Here is a 23689-nt window from a genome sequence, read left to right as displayed (position 1 = left end):
CCCACTGACCAACCTATGAGTGTTGGGATGGGAGGAAGGGTAGAGGTGAGGAGCTGGATAAGAGTAGAGATGGAGAAGTAAGGCAAAGATCACTCAAGAATATTAAGAACTTGGACTTGGTCTTAAAGTCACTGGAAAGTCTTTGACAGATTTTCAACAGGGAAATTATTTTTCGTGATAACTTTAAATATCACAGATACTATAACTGATCATAACTAGAATTGTTATATCAAAAGAGGCAAAGAGAAGACCAATTTATTGCTCAGGAAGCAGAGTTTACATTTTTTATCCAAATGTTGATGCCTTTTCAGGCAGCATCCCATTTGGAAGAATACAATGAAATGCTTGAACTCATTTTGAAGTGGACTGAGAAAGCTAAAGTCTTGGTACATGGAAATATTGCGTGGAATTCTGCAAGCCAGCTTCGGGAACAATACATTTCACATCAGGTAACTTTGAGAATTAGTTTTTAAACGGTAACTAAGAAAGCAGTTTGATAACTGGCTAGACTGACAAAAAATTTAGAGGGCCATTTGGTATAAAATTACTGTAGGTGCCAGATAAAAAGAAAGCTAAGGTAACCCTAAGACATTCTTGCAGTGGTTTGATGGAAGTAGCTACCCATGAGATTTCCTAAGACTGTGTAAAAAAAAAAAAAAGACTGTGTAGATCATAAAAATATTCTATTTCCTCTGGGCTTTCCTTTCCTCAAGACCAAAAATAATCAGCCCCGTAGGACTGTTTTTAGCAGCTACTTTGAAATAATTGTTTGCAGGGATGTGAAGGGACAAATCTTTTCTGCCAGGTTGCAGTCACATGGTCTTCCACAGGAGGTGGGGGTCAGGGGTCAGCTGGGAACAAGCAGTGAGTCTCACATCACACGGTGGCTGCATTACTTCATTTCCTCTGAAACTACTTGACAAAAATGTTCCTTTTAGCTCGGTTATATCATCCAGGAAATTATTTCATCATTTTATAATTATACTTGATTTAGATACAGATATCTAATAGCCCAGTTATTATCTTTCAATAAAATGTAGAATTACTGTTGTTTAAGTTACAGGGATATCTTCAAGCAGCGTAGATTTTCTCTTTCTTACATATACTTGTATCTTTCATGTTCATCCCGTTTTCCATTCCAGTTGGCAGGGTTCTACATCAAAGCCTCATTTCCTCCTTCCTAGAATGTTTTAACAGCCTCCTAGTTGGTTTCCCTTATCCACCATCTTCCTTCTGTAATTGATCTTGCACACATCTCTACCACATCTGTCAGTTTGTCACACTGTGGTAGCTTTCGTGTTGCTGGGATGCTGGAAGCTATGCCATCAGTATTTCAAATACCAGCAGGTCACCCATAGTAGACAGGTTTCTGTGGAGCTTCCAGACTAAGAAATACAGGAAGAAGGACCTGGAAGTCTGTTTCTAAAAAAAATTGGCCAATGAAAACCTTTTGAATAGCAGTGGGACATTGTCTGATACAATGCTGGAAGATGAGCCCCTCAAATTGAAAGGTACTCAAAAATACAACTGGGAAAGGGCTGCCTCCTCAGAGTAGAATCTACATTAATGACACAGATAGAGTAAAGCTTTCAGGACCTTTATTTTCTGACATGGCACAACTCAAAATGACAAGAAAAGGCTACAATCATTCATTAATAATCATAGTGTGAAATGTATGAAGTATGAATCTGAGAAAATTGTAAGTCATCAAAAATGAAATGGAACCAAAAGCAAAGAAGTTTCCTGAAAAAACTGAAAGCTTCGAAGGCCGGGGTTTGGGGACCGTGGTTTCAGGGGACATCTAAGCCAATTGGCATAATAAAATCTATTAAGAAAACATTCTGCATCCCACTTTGGAGAGTGGCATCTGGGGTTTTAAATGCTAGCAAGCAGCCATCTAAGATGCATCAATTAGTCTCAATCCATCTGGTCCAAAGGAGAATGAAGAACACCAAGGACACAAGGAAATTATGATCCCAAGAGACAGAAAGGGCTACATAAACCAGACACTATAGCAGCCTGAGACCAGAAGAACTAGATGGTGCCCAGCTACAACTGATAACTTCCCTGATTTAGGGAACACAACAGAGAACCCCTGAGGGAGCAGGAGAGCAGTGGGATGCAGACCCCAAATTCTCATAAAAAGACCAGACTTAATGGTCTGACTGAGACTGGAAGGACGCCAGTGGTCATGGCCCCCAGACATTCTGTTGACCCAGGACAGGAACCATTCCCAAAACCAACTCTTCAGACAGGGATTGGACTGGACAATGGAATGGAGAGGGATGCTTGTGAGGAATGAGCTTCTTGGATCAGGGAGACACTTGAGATTATGTTGGCATCTCCTGTCTGGAGGGGAGATGAGAGGGTAGAATGGGTTAGAAGCTAGCAGAATGGACCGAAAAGAGAGAGTGGAGGGAGGGAGCAGGCTGTCTCAATTAGGGGGAGAGTAACTGGGAGTATGTAGTAAGGTGTATATAAGTTTGTGTGAGAGACTGACTTGATTTGTAAACTTTTACTTAAAGCACAATAAAAATTTTTAAAAATGAAAAGAACGCATAAAGATCGATATTCTGGGCATTAGAAACCTGAAATAGGCTGATATTGGCCATTTTCAATCCAATAATCGTATGGTTTACTATGCCGGGAATGACAAATTGAAGAGGAATGGCGTCACATTCATCGTCAAAAAAGAATATTTCAAGATCTTTTCTGAAGTACAACACTGTCAGTGATAGAATAGTATGCATATGTCTACAAAGAAGACCAGTTAATACAACTATTATTAAAATTTATGCACCAACCACTCATGCCAGAGATGAAGAAATTGAAGATTTTTACCTACTTCTGAAATTGATCAAACTTGTAATCAAGACGAATTGGTAATTACTGGCAATTGTAATTTGAAAGTTGGAAACAACGAAGGATCCATAGTTGGAAAATATGGGCTTGGTGATAGAAACACCACCAGAGATTGAATAATAGAATTTTGTAAGCCAATGACTTATTCATTGCAAATACCTTTATGTTGTTGAAAAATTCATTTCACCAACATAAACTGCGACTATACATGTGGACCTCACCAGGTGGAATATGTGGGAAACAAATAGACAACATCTGTGGAAAGAGATGAAGGAAAAGCTCAATGCCATCAGACAGAACAAGGCCAGGGGCTGACTGTGAAACAGACCATCAATTGCTCATATGCAAATTCAAGTTGAAGATGAAGAAAATAAAAACAAGGCCACGAGAGCCACCTCTTGAGTATAATCCACCTGAACTTAGAGACCATCTGATTACTAGATTTGACACATTAAATATTAATGATGGAAGACCAAACGAGCTATAGAATGACATCAAGGATATCATACATGAAGAAAGCAAAAGGCCATTAAAAACACAGGAAAGAGACAAAAGACCAAAATGGATGTCAGAAGAGACTCTGAATCTTGGTTTTGAACTTGGAGCAGCTAGGAACCCTGGTGGTGCAGTGGTTTGAGTATGTGGCTGCTAACAAAAAGGTCATTAGTTCTAATCCACTGGCTGGTCCTTGGAAACTCGATGGGACAGTTCTAGTCTGTCCTAAAGGGTTGCTATGAGTCAAAATCAACTCAACAGCAACAGATGTTTTAAAGTGAATGGAAGAAATGAAGTAAAAGAGCTGAACAGGTTTCAAAGGAAGGGTCAAGAAGATGAAGTAATGTATTATAATGAAATGAGCAAAAACCTGGACTTAGAAAACCAAAAGGGAAGAACATGCTTCGTATTTCTCAAGCTGAAAGAGCTGAAGAAAAAATTCAAGCATTGAGTTGCAATATTGAAGGATTCTATAGGCAAATATTAAACAATGGAGGAGCAGGAAGCAAAAAAGAAAGATGGACGGAATACCCAGTCACCATATCAAAAAGAATTGGTCAACTTTCAGCCATTTGGGGAGGTAGCATATGATCAAGAACCGATGATATTGAAGGAAGAAGTTCAAGCTGCACTGAAGGCATAGGCGAACAACAACGTTCCGGAAATTGACAGAATATCAGTTGAGATATTTCAACAAACAGATGCAACCCTGCAAGCACTCACTCATCTATGCCAAGAAATTTGGAAGACAGCCACTCAGCCAGCTGACTGGAAGAGATCCATATACTTGCCTATTCCCCAAAAAAGTGATTAAACAGAGGAAATTATCAAACAGTATCATTAATATCACTTGCAAGTGAATTTTTGCTGAAGATAATTAAAAAATGGTTGCAGTAGTACGTCAACAGGGAACTGGCAGAAATTCAATCCAGATTGAGAAGCGGACATGGAACGAGGGATATCGTAGCTGATGTCAGATGGACCTTGGCTGAAAGCAGAATTCCGGAAAAATATTAACCTGTGTTTTATTGACTATGCAAAGGCATTCAACTGTGTAGATCATAACAAATTATGGATAACGTTGCAAAGAATGGGAATTCTAGAACACTTAATTGTGTTCATGAGGAACCTGTACATAGACCAACAGGCAGTTGTTTGAACAGAACAAGTGGATACTGTGCTGTTTAAAATCAGCAGACGTGTGCATCGGGGTTGTATCCTTTCACCATACTTATTCGATCTGTATACTGAGCAAATAATCTGAGAAGCTGGACAATATGAAGAAGAATGAAGCATCAGGATTGGAGGAAGACTCATTAACAACCTGCAATATGCAAATGAACGTGAAGAGGACTTAAAGCACTTACTGATGAAAGTGAAGAGGACTTAAAGCACTTACTGATGAAGATCAAAGACTACAGCCTTCAATATGGATTACAGCTCAACACAAAAAAATCTTCACAACTGGATCAATAAGCAACATCATGATAAATGGAGAAAAGGTTGAAGTTGTCAAGGATTTCATTTTACTTGGATTCAGAGTCAACACCCATGGAAGCAGCAGTCAAGAAATCAAATGACCTATTGCATTGGGCAATTCTGCTGCAGACGCCTCTTTAAAGTGTTAAAAAACAAAGATGTCAGCTGCGAGGACTAAAAAGCAAACATGTCACTGTAAGGACTAAGGTGCACCTGACCCAAGCCATAATGTTTTCAAAAAAAAAAAAAAAAACCAAACCCAGTGCCGTCAAGTCGATTCCGACTCATAGCGACCCTATAGGACAGAGTAGAACTGCTCCACAGAGTTTCCAAGGAGTGCCTGGTGGATTTGAACTGCCGGCCCTTTGGTTAGCAGCTGTAGCACTTAACTGCTACACCACCAGGGTTTCCATAATGTTTTCAGTCACCTCATATGCATGTGAAAGCTGGACAATAAATAAGGGAGACCAAAGAAGAACTGATGTCTCTGAACTATGGTGCTGGGAAAGAATACTGAATATACCAGGAACTGCCAGAAGAACAAACAAGTTTATCTTGGAAGAAGTACAGCCAGAGTGCTCCTTGAAAGCTTGGATGGTGAGACTTCATCTCATGTACTTTGAACATGTTATCAGAAGGGACCAGACCATTGAGAAGGACATCATGCTTGGTAAAGTAGAGGGTCAGTGAAAAAGAGGAAGACCCTTGACAGGATGGATTGGCACAATAGCTGCAATGATGGGCTCACAGAGAGCAATGATTGTGAGAATGGCACAAGACTGGGCAATGTTTTGTTCTGTAGTAAATAGGGTCGCTGAGTCAGAAGTGACTCCAAGGCGCCTGACAGCAACAACAGTCCCCCATCTTCCTCCACTAAGTACTCTTGCAGTGCCTCCCAAGGCTGTCTCCCTGAAACGACCCAAGTCTTCTGCTCGAGGGTATGCTTAGTTATTAACAGGCAAGATTTCAGAATTTGTTCTCAGAACCTAAGTCTTGGCTTTCACTCAGTTGACGAGTGAAGTGACTTCAATCCTATTTGGGTGGAGCAGAAGGAAAATATTAACCTCTTAGTCAGCAAGCCGTTGTCAGCTTACAAACGATGGAAAAAAAGAAAATTTGGCTTAGTTAGAAATCTTTAAATGCAAATTAAAGCAGCGAGAAAGGAAGTTAGAGAGAGCAAGCATTTTAACTATCAACACTACTTTTAAAAAGTTCATATTTGATGAAGCGAGAGCCCTTAAACCCTGCTGGTAATGTGGTAAAATCGTTTTGAAAATCAATTGGCAAAATGTATCATGATCATTAGAAATGGTATTATACTCTTACCTGATGCTTATATTTTTCAGACACTATGCTGAGGCCATATGATCCAAAATGTACAAAATATTTGATGCAGTATTAACTTTAGTGACATTTTAAAGAAGATATAAATGTCAAATCGTTTTTCTGAGTCAATTTTTTAATATGATGGAATGTAATGTAATCCTTAAAATTATCATGAAAATGTTTTTAATAGGCAGCGATTAAGAGCTTGGCTGCTAACCAAAAGGTTGGCAGTTCAAACCCACCAGTCACTCCTTGGAAACCCTATGGGGCAGTTCTACTCTGTCCCATAGGGTTGCTAGGAGTCAGAATCCACTTGATGACAATGGGTAGAGCACACATTCATTCATTCATCTGTTTATTCAACAAACATTTGTACTTTCCAAAGTTAGGAATTTTACTAGGCTTTTGGAATACAAAGAGTTCTCCCCGTTCCTGCTCTCAGGGAGTTGGTAATCTAGGCGAGGAGACAGATAAAAAACCAAAGACAATTGCAGTACCTGTGAGCAAGGTGGAGTCCCTGGGTGGTGCAAACTGTCCATGTGCTCAGCTGCTAACGAAAGGCTGAAGGTTGGAGTCCCCCCAAACCAAAACCAAACCCACTGCCCTTGAGTCGATTCTGACTCATAGCGACCCTATAGGACAGAGTAGAACTACCCCATAGAGTTTCCAAAGAGCGCCTGGCGGATTTGAACTGCCGACCTCTTGGTTAGCAGTTGTAGCACATAACCACTATGCCACCAGGGTTCCCGGAGTCCACCCAGAGGCTCCTTATATGAAAGGTCTGGGGATCTACTTCCAAAACACCAGCCATTGAGGATCCTGTGAAGCGCAGTTCTACTCTGACATACATGGTTGCATGAGTTGTCGTCTACTTGATGGCAACTGTTTGTTGTTGTTTCGTTTGTTTTGGTCATAAGGGCAGTGGAGGCCCCATTGTGCTGAAGGAGCCTACAGGGAAATGCACAACCAGACTGCAGGGCTTTTGAACCAAGAAAACCGAAAACCAAACCCATTGCTGTGGAGTTGCTTCTGAGTCATAGTGATCCTATAGGACAGAGTAGAACTGTCCCATAGAGTTTCCAAGGAGCCGCTGGTAGATTCAAACTTCCAACCTTTTGATCAACAGCCAAGCTCTTAAACACTGTGCTACCAGGGCTTTTTGGGAAGAGATGACACTGGGCTGAGTCTTGAAAAACACACTGCCTGTTCCTTGTGGAATGTGTTTAGACAGAAACAGCACGTTGGAATTACTAAGAGGTGCTCTGTTTGGGGCACTGGAGGGTTGACTATAGAGAAGAAAGCTGGAGGGGAACTGAAAAGAGAGATAAGAATATAAAGATAAGAAGATCGTAAAAATGTGTTAACCTGGACTTTATCCTAAAGTCACTTTGATGCCTTTGACAAATACACATTCTGCAGGCAAGTGACAAGTTCAGACTTGTATTTTAAGCAGGATGACTTAGCAGCCTGTGGAAGACAGATTGTTGAAGGTAAGACAATATCAGGGAGACCAGTAGACAATGCCCAGGCCTCTCTTTGAAGACCGAGAAAGGAAGACAAAAATCAAGAGATATGAAGGAGCTAGAACATCTCAACTTGTTGACTAATTGGAGGTGGTTAAAAGAAAAGGAGGGGTCAAGGGAGCCCCATGTTTATGACTTGGGCATTTGGGTGGGTTGAATGTCTCGTGGGACATGGGGGAAGAGATATCAAGTGTTGGTGATTTTTTGACACAGGGGCTCAGGAGAGAACTCAGCCTTCCGACGTTGTTTCAGGGAGTTCACACGTGCCTGCCTTAGGAATTAAAGCCAGTTGTTTATCCAAAGAGAGCGTACAGTGAGAAAATGCTCTAATGTTAGATGAAAAAGAAGAGAGAGAATTGTAGTTATGGTATGATCTCAATTACCTAAAAATGTATCCAAACATAATAGCAGTTGTCTCTTACTTAAGGTTATCTCTGGGCTATAGGATTATGGAATATTTTATTTTCTTCTTTATATTTTTCTATATTTCCCCAGCTTTCTATAATATTACATTCATTGTGAGAAAAAAAATATGTATTTTTATTTTATTTATTTATATACTTTAGTCTATTGGCAAAGACTAAAGTACTGTCTCCATGTCTCCTCTTTGATTGTCACCTCTAACTGCCCATTCTGTGCTCCCCTACCTCTGTACCTTTGCTTATGCTGTTCCCTCAGCATGAAATGCCTTTCCTCTTCTCTCCATCTGCTAAAATTCAAATACCCTTTAGACTGAGCTCAAATGTGACTTTTCCAGGAAGCTTTATCCCAACCTTCCAGCAAACCGTGGCATATCTCACTTCTGTAACCCCTTCTACTCAGCTTCTCTTTCACTCTACTTTTTATATAATGCTTATCATATGGCTGTTTATCCATTTGTATTATCATTACTCCCTCTGCATTATAGATACCACCTTGAATGACGAGGGCCGTGTTTTATTCCCCTTGGTATCCCACATAGTTTCTACCCTTTCATCTTATTTAAAACAAGTGATCAAGGGTTATCTGTTTGTAATGCTTTTGCCTTGCTTTTATTTCTTAAACAATATGTATTTAGATTATAGATACAAAATATGAGAGCTGAAAAGCGTGTTTTTAGTTTAAATATGAAAAAAAAAAAAAAGGCCTGACACAATTAAGATACCCCTTGGGGTGGGAGACAGAGCACAAGCCTTTGGTCCAGCACTTAAAAACATGTGGCAAATTGTTAACAGCTCCTGGGCCTGGGTTTCTTCCTCTGTGAAATGGGATCACTGTTGGTGATCACCTGAAGGCGGGGGCAGGGGTGTGAGGGTTCAGCACAGTAGCCTGCAAACAGAACCTGCACAGCATATGTGGAGGGTGTGAATTACAGCTGCCCCACCCAGTGGGTGCTTTACACCAGGCCCTGTTGATTATGTATACCTGTCTGCCTATCCGACCTCTCTATTGTTCTGATCTCTCAGTGTCATTAATATTGAGAATTCACTCTAGACTCTGCTAGAAGAATCTGAAGAAATTCACAGCGACCTGGAAGCAATGTCTGAGAAACTACAGCACCTTACTAGTGTGTACTATACAGAGAAAATGGCTCAGCAAGTGGCAGAATTGGGACGGGAGACTGAGGAGTTACAACAGATGATCAAAATTCGTTTGCAGAATCTCCAAGATGCTGCCAAGGTAAAAAAAAAAAAAAAAAAAAGTATGTCTAGGCAGTGGTGTTTCAATGGTAGAATTCTCAGCTTCCATCCTAGAGACTCAGGTTTGATTCCCAGTCAACACGCCTCAAGTGCGGCCACCACTTCTGCGTCGGCGGAGGCTTGCATGTTGTTGTGATGCTGACCAACTTTCAGAGGAGCCTCTAGACTAAGACAAACTAGGAAGAAAGGTCTGGCAATCTACCTCCGAAAATCAGCCAGTGGAAATCCTGTGGGCAACAACGGTCCAAACTGATTGCTTGGTGTCACTGTGAGTCAGGGGCCGACTTGACAGCAGCTAATGACAATATAAACGATATATATATATATATATATATATATATATATATATATATATATATATATATATATATATATATATATAAATATGTGTGTATGTATATATACACACAGACACTTATATATCATTTACAAAAATGGCAATGCCACTAGGGAGATACAGTGCTCACCTCTGATGTGGTTTCTTGGCAGTGAAGTTACTCTACGACTTCAGACTCCAAGCATTTATAGGTTGATACTCAACGTTGCCTTTACTCACCAGGATATGAAGAAATTTGAAGCAGAGCTAAAAAACTTGCAAGCTGCTTTGGAGCAAGCCCAGACGACTTTAACTTCCCCAGAAATCAGCCGTCTCAGCCTCAAGGAGCAACTATCTCATCGACAGGTAAGCAAAAAGAATTAGGGTAAATGGGTGGAGGTTTATATTTTTAAAAAGAGGATAGCTCTGAAAAACAGTTCCTAAATTCACTTACTGTATTTAAAAAAAAAAAATTTATTGCATATGTTTCTGACTTAGGTGCATGGAGTCCCTGGGTGGTACAAACAGTTAAGCTTTTAACTACTAACAAAAAGGTTCCTGATTAGAGCCGACCCAGAAAAAAAAAGCGCCTCCAAAAAAGGCCTGGCGATCTGCTTCTGAAAGGCCATAGCCATTGGAAACCCTGTGGAACGCGGTTCTACTCTGCACGCATGGGGTCGCCATGATTCAGAATTGAGTCAATGGCACTGGTTTTATAACATAGCTGTAATTTAGTAAATGTCTCTTATGAAGTAGTAAATATTTTAAATTACACATGAGTATAGTTTTATGTACAGTAAATTGCATAATTTATATAATATAATATAAATATTTGGATGTTAAAATGCAATTTTAACTTATATTGGGATATTGAATTTTTGAAATTTGACATCGTACTTTCAGCATTTGTTGTCAGAGATGGAGTCGCTAAAGCCAAAGGTCCAAGCTGTGCAGATGTGCCAAAGCGCGCTCCGGGTCCCCGAGGATGTGGTGACCAGCCTGGCGCTCTGCCACGCGGCTCTGCTCCTGCAGGACGAGGCCAGCCGGTTGCAGCATGCAGCCATCCAGCAATGCAACATCATGCAGGCAGGTGCAGCTGTGCCCCGAGGGCCTGCAACAGTCCCCCTGCCGGCAGAGCAAGACCGAATGAGTCACGAGCTTCTTTTAGCAGCATCGTGTGGGCTCACCCATCCAAACACATCTGCAGTGTTAAATTTGACAGATTGTTGTGGTTATAGAAAAGAAGGAGATTAACATGCTGTCATCTGGATCACCCACCAACGCCTGGGGAAAGCTCTATTAAAAATATCCTTTGGTGAAAGCTATCTTGTAGTGATATCTTTTGCAAAGAATAACTTATAAAGGTTAATTTTATATACACCATATATTTTTATCTCTTCTTAGTATCCTGAGAATCATTTTGTTGTTGTTAGGTGCCTTTGAGTCGGTTCTGACTCAGAGCGACACTATGTACAACAGAACAAAACACTGCCTGGCCCTGCACCATCCTCACAATCATTGTTATGCTTGAGCCCACTGTTGCAGCCACTGTGTCAGTCCGTCTCATTGAGGGTCTTTCTTTTTTTTTGCTGACCCTCTGTTTTACCAAGCATGATGTCCTTCTCCAGGGACTGGTCCCTCCTGATAACTTGTCCAAAATACATGAGATGAAGTTTCACCTAGAATCTCGCTGTATGAGTTTAACATTACTATATATTACAGAATGTTTGTCATTTTTCAGCTTTTGAAGCACTAAATGCAATTTCTTGCCTAAGAAGTGCACATAAGTGTTTCACTCTTTGTATGTTGACCTAATAAGGGAATATTCATTTGTAAAAAAAAAAAAAAAAATTACATTATCTACCTCATATCTCCTTTAAACTAATATGTATCTGCTTTATCCAAAAAAAAATCCATAAATAGCCTTCATTAAATTGCCAGTGGCCCATTTAGTCAACTACCCTCGCTCCTTGCGTTATCTTGTAGTTTTAGATAGTAAACGCACAAGGAGAAGTTATGCATAATTCAGTTTTTATCCCCAACTGTGATACTTAGTCCAGAGCCTGATATATATATTCAGGATTTCTGAGATGGAAAAATAAATTCATGCTGTTTTTCATACTGCTTCCTACCTTCTGACCATTATATTGCCATCTCCAGGCTGATACGAGCAAGGAGAAGACAGTGGATTCTAACCACTTACCTATTTTGATTTCATTGGTAATTTTGGTAAAATGTTTTAGGTAAAAGGTTCTCAGATATCTAAGATAAGGATTAGAACCATCTAGAGATTTTACCCATTATTTGTTTATTCCCTAGGCACACAGGTAAATGGGAGTTAACTAGACTTTTGCAGACAGCGGCACAGGGTCATGTAGAGTTATTAAGGTAAAAAGGCGGCCATGTGTGTGTTTTTTTTTTAAAGGAGGCTGTAGTGCAGTATGAACAGTACGAGCAAGAAATGAAGCACCTCCAACAGCTAATTGAAGGAGCTCATAGAGAGATTGAGGACAAGCCGGTGGCCACCAGTAACATCCAGGAGCTGCAAGCCCAGATTTCTCGGCACGAGGTAAGACACGAATGCAGGCAGCATGCGAGGGGCAGGAAGTTGGCTGGACTAGAATATGGGATTAGTTTCTGGTGGATGACAAAGAAAGGCTTTCCTTATCCTTCCAGCATGTCATGTGTTCAGCTTTTTGGCGGTCTTTGCATTTTCAGGGCTATTTTTGCTGGTCCTTTTGAAGACGCGGAAACCCTGGTGGCATAGTTGTTAATATCCATGGCTGCTAACCAAAAGTCAGCAGTTCAAATCCACCAGGTGCTCCTTGGAAACTCTATGGGGCACTTCTACTCTGTCCTGTAGGTTCGCTATGAGTTGGAATCGGCTCAATGACAACGGGTGTTTTTTGGTTTGTCCAAGACATATTAATGTGAGTCTTCTCTTTGACCCTGCAACCTCTTTACAAGTGATGTCTCTCAACCAGGACCCACTCACTATCTCCTGCACCTGGAATTGTCACAGTTCATGTGTTAAAACTCACTTTAATCCCTGTGTTTAAAGCCCACAAGAAGCAGCAATGATCAAAGTCTCGCTACATTGATTGCCTTCTTAAAAAACAAGGAATATCCTTTGCTCTTTCAAATATCAATCATTATTTCAGCTCCTTCCACCAAAATCAGAGAATCATCCATGTTGTTTATTTGGCAAATTTCCATATTGGGCGCAGTAGTAAATCCCCCATTTTCAAACACTCCTCTTCCTTGTTCCTTTGGCATCCTTATGACCTTAGGGTTTGCCAGCTCTTCTACAGGCGCAGCCTCAGACAGGCCTGGAGCGTTTGAGCCCATCCATGCTCTGCAGTTAGTTTCCTATCCTGACCTGTCGGTTTCTATAGAGGTCACTCTTTCTCTTGGGGGACAGGTTCATAGCATCATGAATTTTGGTAAGTGACTGAGTAGCTGGTGTTGTTGTTAGATGCTGTTGAGCCCATTCTGACTCCCAAGAACCCATGTGACAGAGTAGAACTGCCCCATAGGGTTTTCTAGGCTGTAATTTTCTACAGGAGCAGGTCATCAGACCCTTCTCCCGCAGAGCGTCTAGGTGAGTTTGAACTGCCAACCTTTTGGTTAACCTGCATCCTTTGTGCAGAGCAGTAAGGCCTCCCTAGACCTAGTGGCGCAATGGTTAAGCACTCAACTATTAACCATTGCACCACCAGGTCTAGTTTATCCTTTCATCTACTCCATCTTAACCCTATCATAAGACCAACAAACTATTCCTTCCAAACCAAATATTATAGTGGCGCTTTCAGAAGATCAAAGTTTTGCATTTTAAGGATGGACAATCTCACCACCACCACCTGCTCCAAATACAGCTCGTAACTTTCTTGACACATCCAACACATTAATTGCTTACATTTATAGGTGACTTGGAGCCCTGGTGGCGCAGTGGTTAAGAGCTCAGGCTGCTAAGCAAAGGTTGGACGTTTGAATCCACCAGCTGCTCCTTGGAAACCCTATAGGGCAGTTCCATTTTGCCCTGGAGAGTTGCTATGAGTCAGAATCAACTTGATGGCAATGGGTTATAGATGATTTACAAAATAATGTAAACAAATATCATACCCGCATTTACTCCTACAACTGCAGATATCATGTATAGCAACTATTAAGTTTGGAACCGTTAATGTAAACTCTTACATTGGACTATATATTACATATTTATTTTGAAAGTATTTTTAGTCCTACTTCCTAAGATCCAAAATTTACTACAGAGTTCATCGATACGGAAAACGTTTTTTCATCGTGTATAGAAAAAAGAACAGTTACCATTACTGAAGTATTTTTTTAAACATAATTTATAGTTCTACATCATCCTTCATAACTGTGAAAAGGTAGGGATCTGTTAGGTTTGTTTGCTTGTTAGTATTACTTTACTATCGCCATTTTGCTGATTAGAAAACTGAGAAGCTGATTTTTCATAGTGACTTCCTGAGCACGCAAATCTAGTAATGAATAGAAACCAGACTGAAACCCAGTATCACTGACTCCAGCTTCCATGATTTTTCTGCTGTAGCAGAAACCACTTGGGTTACCTCATTGCATAGACAAAAAAAACAAAGTTCCAAGAATGTAAAGGGCTTGTCCAAGGTCATAGAGAGTTCTGTATCAGCCTCAGAAATAAAATATATCTTCCTGGGTACTAGTTCAGTGGCCTGATCATTTTGTCACATTTTCTCCTCATAATTATAAATATTAAACATTTGTTTTGCAGTGTGATTTAGGACACATTTTTATATAAATGGAAACCTTGCTGACGTAGTGGCTAAGTGCTACAGCTGCTAACCAAGAGGTTGGCAGTTCGAATCCTCCAGGTGCTCCTTGGAAACTCTATGGGGCAATGCTACTCTGTCCTATAGGGTCGCTATGAATCGGAATTGACTTGACAGCAATGGGTTTGGTTTATATAAGTAATGATGCAGTCCTGTGTGAGATTTCGTTGCATACCTAAAACAAACAGGAAGGAAAGCAGAACATGGAAAAAGCCAATATAGTCCCTGGTAACACAGTGGTTAAGAGCTACAGCTGCTAACCAAAAGTTCAGTAGTTTGAGTCCACCAGCCGCTCCTTGGAAACCCTATGGGGCAGTTCTGTTCTCTCCTACAGAGTTGCTATGAGTTGGAATCGACCCAATGGCAATGGGTTTGGTTTTTGTTTTGGTTTATGGTAAGAAGAATTATACCACCCAGAGACTCCTTATTTTTTTTGAGAATAGATAACACATTAACCCATCAGTTCTCCATTTTATATTCCTGGATTTGTCCACAAAGTTAACAACCAGCCCGCAAGAGTAAAAGCACTTATTTTTTATTTTACCTGTTGTCATCGAGTCAGTTCCGGCTTGTATCTACCGTGTAGAATAGGTTGATTTTATACTGAAGAAAATCTCAGGACACTGTTTCTTAAAGGGAGTCACATGGGCTGACTACTCACCACAGCTTCTCTTAAAGCTAGTAAGCCAAAATCTCTGGACGTGGTGACCAAGAATTGCTTTTTTAGTAAATAACGCAGGTGAGTTTTACGCACAAGTTAAAAAGTCAAGTTTAAGCAACAAGGTGCTTGCTGTCAGCATGCGGACACCTGTGCAGTGTACCAGTGTTGGGCACAGATCGTCCTGTTGGGCACCAAGGGTCCAAAGCTAAGACAAATTCTGTCCACTTCACAAAGATCCCTCAAATCTACCCGATGGGAGGGAAAAACACTGTAGAAAGCTCCGTGGCTTGTCCCATGAAAACATGGAACTCTGTTAAGGAATTATAATGAATATCATTTATTGAGTAACTCTGGGCTCCTGGGTGACACAAACAATTAAGCACTTGGCTGCTAAGCAAAAAGTTAGGAGGTCAGATCCACCTGGAGGCACCTCGGAAGAAATGATCTGGCAATCTATTTCAAAAAATCAGCCATTGAAAACTATGGAACACAATTCTACTCTCATAAACATGGGGTCTCCATGAGTCAAAGTTAACTCAGAGACAGCTGATTTTGGTACTTGATGGCATCTGTTTTTTGGGGGGTCTAGGCTAAAAAAAAAAAATTTTTTTTTTTTTTTTTTTAGGCTAGATGTAGTAACCCCCATACCCCATTGCTGTCGAGTGGATTGTGACGCATAGAGACCCTTTACGGCACAGTAGAGCTGCCCATAGAGTTTCCAAGGAGCACCTGGTGGGTTCAAACCGCCAACGTTTTGGTTAGCGGCCACAGCATTTAACCACTACGCTACCAGGCTTTCCAGGGTAGATGTAGTAAGTAGCTATTCAATCACTATGACAAAAACCCTGTTAAGTTTAATTGTCTGTAGCCCCAGAAGGTAAAGGAACAATGATTTTCTAACCCAATGGTTATAGTTTTAAAGTCTGTTTTACAAAAATTCTTATACTACATTAGAAATCAGAAGACAGGCTGCTGGCTGACTTCTGCTGGACTGCTTTCTCTCCACCTATCCATTTTGGTTGGGAAGGAAGAACAAACAAAACGAGAGCAACAACTAAATATCATATGTGTGCGTATGTGTCTATATACATATATGTTTGTGTATGTCTTTGTGTATACGTACACGCACACATTATTTTAAGGGCATTGACATGTCATGATTTTGTAACTAAATGTGTTCTTTATAAACACTACATAACAGCTTTTCAAGCATAGGAGCCAAGTATAAGCAATAAAATTTTTTTTTTTTATAGAAAACAGTAATTATAAACTACTTCTAGGATTGATATTTTGGGATATGCATTTTTATTTCTTTAAGGTATATATATTTTAAGCAAGAAAAGTGTAACTTCGGTATTTTAGAATTACTGTATTCCTAAGTGTATCCATGGTTATCTTCTTCAGAGCTATGTGCTGTCCAGAATATATTTTAAATAAGGTCTTGGTAAAAATTTTAAAACCTCTGTCTCTGAAAACATTTTTTTTTTAATAGCAAATGAACTTAAAGGCCATTAAATTTGAACTTAACTTCAAATTGAAGGCTCTGGTTTGAGGCATCAGAAACAATTGAGACAATGGAGTATATAAGCAAAATTTTTATGAACGTGAAGAATTTTATCTGGGGGAAATTGCAGTAAAAAAATGTAAGTTTCCCTGTGTACTGTAGGATCGCTATGTGTTGGAATTGACTCCACAGCAACGAGTTTTTTATGTACTATTTGGAATCCTGGTGGTGCAGTGGTTAAAGCAATGGACTCCTAAGCGAAAGGTCAGCAGTTCAAAACCACCAGTGGCTTCGCAGGAGAAACATGTGGTAGTCAGCTTCTGTAAAGATTTCTAGCCTTGGAAACCCTATGGGGTTGATATCAGCCAGAATCAACTCGACAGCTGTGGGTTTAAGGAGCCTGGTAGGACAGTGGTTAAGCAGTTCAGCAGTTCAAACCCACCAGCCACTCTGCAGGGGAAAGATGTGGCAGTCTGTTTCTGCAAAGATTGATAGCCTTGGAAACTCTGTGGGGCAGTTCTGCTGTGTCCTATAGGGTTGCTATGAGTTGGAATGAATTCGACAAGAGTGGATTTGATTTTTGGTTTCATGTACTATTTAGCTTATCTAAAACAAACAGCAACAACAACAAAAACCAACAAAAAATCAACTCTCTGTGGTCACAGGATATGATAGGCAGTTTACCCTATGACCTGGTCTATAATAAACGTCTGTTTTCTCTATTTCAGTCTGATAAGAGCTGAGCGTTGCATTTTTGTAGTTTAACTCATCACATGACCTCATTTCCCTGGCATGAACCATCTGGCAAATTTCAGATTCTTTAGGCATTTTAAAGAAAGGAGCCAGTTCTTAGTGTTAAGTTCAAGAATCCATCTGGAGGCTCGCTAACAATTAGAAAAGTTTATCAGCATCACATTCTCTCTGTCTTTGTTCCCAAACGTAGCGCACAGAGCACTTTCCTGTGGCCTTGCCCAGCCCTGGGCGCTGTGGTTTGGCTCGCTGCGAGATGCAGGCAGACGCGCTCACGTCCACAGTCCACATCCTGCCTCTAGGCGGCTGCTGCTGCTGTGCCTGGCACGGCCCTGTGATTTCATTGGCTGGCCCCGGGAGCTTGTCGGCCCAGGAAGATGAATGCTACTAGTTCTGTTTCCTTTTGATGCTGCTCTGACACCCCGGGGAAAAATATGTTTCCGCAGGAGCTGGCTCAGAAAATCAAGGACTACCAAGAGCAGATCGCCTCTCTGAATTCCAAGTGCAAGATGCTGACCATGAAAGCCAAGCACGCCACTATGCTGCTGACGGTGACCGAGGTAGAAGGGCTGGCGGAAGGGACCGAGGACCTAGACGGGGAGCTCCTCCCCGCGCCTTCGGCCCACCCCTCTGTGGTCATGGTAAGAATCTGTCAGGACCGTCCCCCTGGGGCGCGCTCTCCCGCTGCACCAGGCATCTGTTTCCTGGTCCCCTCTCCTTGGCTTATTTTAGGGATCAGCCTGGGATGTTGCAGATTCCCACTGAGGAATAGTTTCCCATAAACTCTGTTTGACGACATTTGGGCCAAGGCCAATCTTCCACACTATAAACAGTGGCGATTGAAATGAGCTATTTGCTTGAGATTGCTGAATTCGTTAGCATGTCAAAGGGCTGTCCAGTGTTTATTTCTAATTTAGTAACAACACAGAGAGGCTCTAAACTTTACAGGAAATCTCTTCACACATTTTTCTAGTTTCCCGGGGGATTGGGAGAATCCTGGTACATAGATTTATTTGTGTTTTCTAAGCTGAAATACCAGGGAACTGGATATGTGCATGTGTTCTGTTGTGTAAGTGTTTAAGAAAACGTAGAAGAAAAGCTGTTACTAGAAAAATAATGTTCTGCTTTGGATTAAAATGAGTAAGTTCCACCAATTTCTCTCCTGCACCATTATTTTCCCATGCACGTTGCATGGGAAATGCATTGATTATTTTGGTAACTACGGTGTTTACCGGCGCCATATATTTTGCACATATATGCTGTGCCTCAGGTAATATATAACCATACCTGGAAATATGTTACTTTGAGTGCCTTTATTTCCCTAGGATTTTTGGAAACTGAGATGTCCACAAAAGACCGAGCTTTATTTCACAGACCCCTTCCTTATTTCTAGAATCTGTGCTTTCAAGTTATTTATAGACATGAACAAAATGCATTAAAAAAATATTTAATAAATAGCAAAACTCTGTAAAATAATAGGTACCTCCCACCCCTATTTGTTGTGCAAATGATCGCTAGTGTTGTATTCATTTGAGGACAAAAACTTTTAAATACTAACGCAGAATTAATCTGAAAAATTGGGGTCTCAGTAATTCTAAACTTTGTTATATAATGAGTTGTGTTTTAACCTGTGCCTGACCAGGTCTTTTGTTGACATAGCTAACTGGTTTTCCTGTCCTTTGGGCTTACATTGTATGTGGCAGATGACTGCAGGTCGCTGTCATACTTTGCTGTCACCTGTCACTGAGGAGTCTGGGGAGGAGGGAACCAACAGTGAGATTTCCTCTCCACCTGCCTGTCGCTCCCCTTCACCTGTGGCTAATGCAGATGCTTCTGTCAACCAGGTACCTCTCCCTTGGCACACCCCAGCTATGCTGTCTGGAAGGATGCAGGACTCCATTTTCTGCCCTTGTTAGCCTGTGGCTGTGAATCTTAGGCTTGGTTGCATTTGGTTCCAGGGACATACCATTAGGTGGTGTAGCTGTGTAACTGCACAAACTACGACTGTCGTGTAAGACCATTGACTGGCTCTCCTTGGCTCCTCAAAAAGAGATGAGCAAAAATTAAACCCATTGCCGTTGAGTTGATTCTGACTCATAGCAACCCTATAGGACAGAGTAAAACTGCTCCATAGGGTTTCCAAGGCTGTAATCTTTACGGAAGCAGACTGCCACATCCTTCTCCTGCCACATCCTTCTCCTCCAGCGCAGCTGGTGGATTTGAACTGCTGACCTTTCAGTTATCAGCCGAGCACTTAACCACTGAGCCATCAGGACTCCTTGAGCAAAAATTAGGTCATGGAAAGTATAGCCGTAGCAGGGCCTGTTTTTAGGTGTTATGACTTTAGTTCCTAACAGCCATCTGCAATGGAGTACTGCATCCTAACAGAAAATGAAATGTTTGCATCCCCATTGTAAAACACCATGATTCATTGTTACTTTAACATATTTGAGCATAGTTTTTTGACAATCAACAGCTCATATTTTGAAGATGGAAAAGTTCTGATCACCATATCATGTTTTGTCTTTCTTTACTAATTGGGAGCCAATTTAAGGGATGTCTGCCCATATATATACCAGAATGCCTAGGCAGATTTGGGATTTCTCACTTATCTTTCAACAATTTTAAATATCATTTCCTATAAAATGGTGATAATGCCCTATGCTATGAGGTGCCTTTTAGCTTATATTAAATATTGATTATACTAATTAGTTTAATCAAAGTTTTTGTGAAACATATTGGATAGAAATAAAAAAAGATGCTTTGACAATAACCTTTTTTATTCCCAAAAATGCATATTAAATAGTACTTTTTAAAAAGCCGAAACAACTAAAAATACATGTAAAAATTAAGTTACTGTCAAAGTATGCAAGAACCCAAAGAAACTGAGATGCATTAACGTGGAAGAAGCACCCTACATCAGCAAGTGTTCTATAAGCCGTAATATGAATCAATTGTATTGTTTTTATCTTAAAAGCAGATGCATTCAAAACACAATTGCTGTGATAAAGAGAAAACAAAAATAAACAACAACAAAAAAAGGAAAATAAAATTCATGTAATTATTAGGTAAAGCAGTTCTCTTTTGGTGAAAACGTGCAGTGTTAGGGAAGTTATCAATTCTTCCATTCATCCAATACACACTGAACACTTGCTTGACACAAAGCATTGTGTTGAGAACTGGGTGCAGCAGAGAATAACACAACAGAGAGCAGAGCAGGACAAGTGTGGCCCCTGTAAGAAAAGACTTTAGAGTCTAGAGGGAAAAGTGGACATGAAACAAGTAATAACAAAGCAATGAGAGGAAATTAAAATTGAAAAAAAAAAGGAGAAGTTCAGGGAACTCTGGGGCATTTGGGAAGCTCTTCTCCAAATTCTGATTTTAAAAATACATATTACTCATTCTTTGACACTATGTTCTTCCCTGTGCTCAGAGATGTTATTAGAGAAACTTGGCTATAGGCATACAGGCAGCTGTTTAAAAACTTATCCTATATATGATATTTAGTAGTCTTAAACATTTCAAGTTGAATAATAAATATGGATCTTGAGACCCATACTATGGAATGGATTTATCTTTTCTAAAACCATGAGTTTCAGTGCTCCTTATTATAAAATGTATTTCAATGTACACGTGAAAGTTCTCTGTAAGTGATAAAATGTGCAAACATTTTTATTATTATTACTTTAAAGCACAATCAAATCCTAAAATTATGAGTGAGATTGTGCTTTGTTTTAATCCCATTTTGACAGCCACCGCCCCCCCCCCCCGCCCGCCCAGTCACAGGAAAACATTAATTAAATCACGTTGTTACCCTAACATACTTATATTTAATCCAGCGTATCAGGAAAAAAAAAAAAAAAAAGTCTTCAGATTAAATCAGACAGCTTTATTTAGAGGAAGCTGTTAAAAAGGAAATGTATAATGCTTAGTGTTGCTCAAATAAACCGGCCCCATCATTACAGCCGCATTTTATTCTATCAGTAATATAAGTGAGGGGGAAATTAAAAAAAAAAAAAAGTACGGTATGACCAGTAATGCATTGCATTTACCGAATTTCTGTTGAAATTGAGGAGGATGTTAAGAGTCCCCTTAAATTCCCGTTTTCAAACTCAAAACACTGTGTAGCATGAACACAGCTCAGCTGCTGTGTGTCAAGGAACAGCTGAATAGAACTGCCTTATAAAACCACAGCTGCCCACAAGGGTTTCGTGGTTGCTCCTTCTGTAAGTAGATGCGTATTATATAATCCACAGAGCCCACTCACTGTTGGTGCCCTGTCTCTATTCGCCAAGATGTAACAACAGTTTCGCTTCCATGGGGGTGGACAGAAGGAGGCATCCCCAGAATTTGGTGCTGCCTTCTTGACCCACTTAGAGACACGTTGAGACTTAGACTCCATGGAAGAGTTGAGAGGAGGAGAGGTTTGAGAAGGGCTGTATGTCATGGGTAAGTTCAAAGCTCAGACTGTGGGGCCCACTCTTCTCCTTCGCAGCTGAGTGCACCTGGAAAGTCCCTCAGTCACTCATTTGTAAATAGGAAACAAATGCTTCCTAATTCACACAATTGTGAAAATGAAATGTGAAGTCAATCCTGATAGTCCGTTTTAGACTGGAAAATGTTAAGCACATTGTAGCTACTGGTTTCCCAATATATTTCCCTGGGAATCTAGTGGGTAACACCTCTCATAATTTAGGCACGTAACCAGTGAGAGACGTATTTCTAATGATGATTCACCGTGCCAAATGTTTCCTTTATTTAGTAGCTACTTACTGTATTGAATATGTGAAATAGAGTCCTCAAGTACCCAAAACAAAACTAAACCCAGTGCCGTCGAGGTGATTCCGACTCATAGCGACCCTATAGGACAATGTAGAACTGCCCCATAGAGTTTCCAAGGAGTGCCTGGCGGATTCGAACTGCTGACCCTTTGGTTAGCAGCCATAGCACTTAACCACTACGCCACCAGGGTTTCTGGTCCTCAAGTAGATCCAAATAATTTGTCTACAAAAATTGATACATTTTCAAGTCTTTTTGAGAAACTAGGAGTTGTCATTCCTGTGTCATAGGCATGAAGCACACACGCATACACGCACACACGCACATGCACATGAAATAAAAGAACCAGTTTTTTAAAATTTAATTAAAAGATACTTTTAAACAAATTTGCATTATTCTTACTCCTTTGGGGAACTTCTTGATTCCAGCATCGCAACACACAAGCCCCCACAGTACGACAAACTGACAGACACGTGGGGGTGATGTATAATAGTGTATTTACTTTATAATTTTTACAATATGCAAAGCAACTTTCTGTTTTCTCTTGTGGACTGCCATAGTATTACCTTCACTGAATATAAAATGTTAGAGTTTACAGAAGTGTTTTACAGGTATTGTTCATTGTGAACAGGTGTGTGCCTACTTGTTATTTGCCAAACACTGGAATGTGCTCAGGATCAACGATTAAAGGCACTGTGTCAGTCGTAAACGAGCTCACAGTCTGGCGTGAGAACAGGAAAATGGTACTGTGGGAGGACGTAGAATAAGCACCTTGACCAGGCTGGGGCTCAGGCTGGGCCAACGATGGCAACCTTTAGTTTTAAGGGAGGTGTACAGGTTAGCCCATTGGAGTGCAGTGGGGTGGTATGGGATGAAGATCTCCAAGCAAAAGGAACCACATGCAGGAAGGCGTGGAGGCAGGAAGAAAGATGGCCCACCCAAGCTACTGCAAATAGTATCAGTATAACTGGAATAGAAGGAAAGGAGGCAATGAGGCTGAGAGGCATGCAGGAGCCACATTATGAGTGCCACGCAAGACAAATGGCATTTTATCCAGAAGCTAATAGTTACCTATTGAGGAAATTTAACTAGCAGCCATATTCAGAACTGAGATTTAGGACAGCTCGTTCTGGATCAATGTGGGCAGGGGATTGGAAGAGGAAAATTCAGAGCAGTGAAGCTAGTTAGGTACTGAAGTTGCAAACTCTCATCCTGGTCCATGCTGGTGATGTAAATGAGTGAAACGGGTCACATGGGGACAGAAGGCACCTGCTCCTCAGAAATGTGGCAGCCTCTCCTCTGTCAGAGTCATTATTGGCATGTAGACCTGTTGGCCAGTGCCATGACCAGACTTTCTCATTTTCAAGAGACATGATAATCTGAATTTGTATGAAATCTCCCTATCTTAATAATGAGAATTTTTTAAAATTTAAAGCACTGTTTAAGCCAAGCAAATGTGTGCAGGTTAGAGGTAGCCCACAGGCTG

The 23689-nt window shown here is 40.6% G+C and overlaps 1 protein-coding gene across 16 annotated transcripts in view; it reads left to right on the top strand.

Moving 5' to 3' along the window:
- SYNE1 (spectrin repeat containing nuclear envelope protein 1) overlaps window positions 1-23689 on the top strand; it is a 558323-nt gene that overhangs the window by 339580 nt on the left and 195054 nt on the right. For 15 of the 16 annotated variants that reach the window (XM_049903961.1, XM_049903971.1, XM_049903893.1 and 12 more), the window contains 7 exons: window positions 312-449; window positions 9159-9344; window positions 9924-10046; window positions 10584-10766; window positions 12106-12249; window positions 17871-18065; window positions 19128-19268. In XM_049903961.1, coding sequence (XP_049759918.1) covers window positions 312-449; window positions 9159-9344; window positions 9924-10046; window positions 10584-10766; window positions 12106-12249; window positions 17871-18065; window positions 19128-19268 — 1110 coding nt within the window. The remainder of the gene's footprint in view (window positions 1-311; window positions 450-9158; window positions 9345-9923; window positions 10047-10583; window positions 10767-12105; window positions 12250-17870; window positions 18066-19127; window positions 19269-23689) is intronic. The other variant, XM_049903918.1, reaches the window with a different exon arrangement.

This window comes from Elephas maximus, chromosome 1 (genome assembly GCF_024166365.1).
Source record: "Elephas maximus indicus isolate mEleMax1 chromosome 1, mEleMax1 primary haplotype, whole genome shotgun sequence".
NCBI lineage: Eukaryota > Metazoa > Chordata > Mammalia > Proboscidea > Elephantidae > Elephas > Elephas maximus.
Note: the sequence above shows the minus strand (reverse complement) of the source record. Positions and strands in the feature narration are given on the sequence as shown.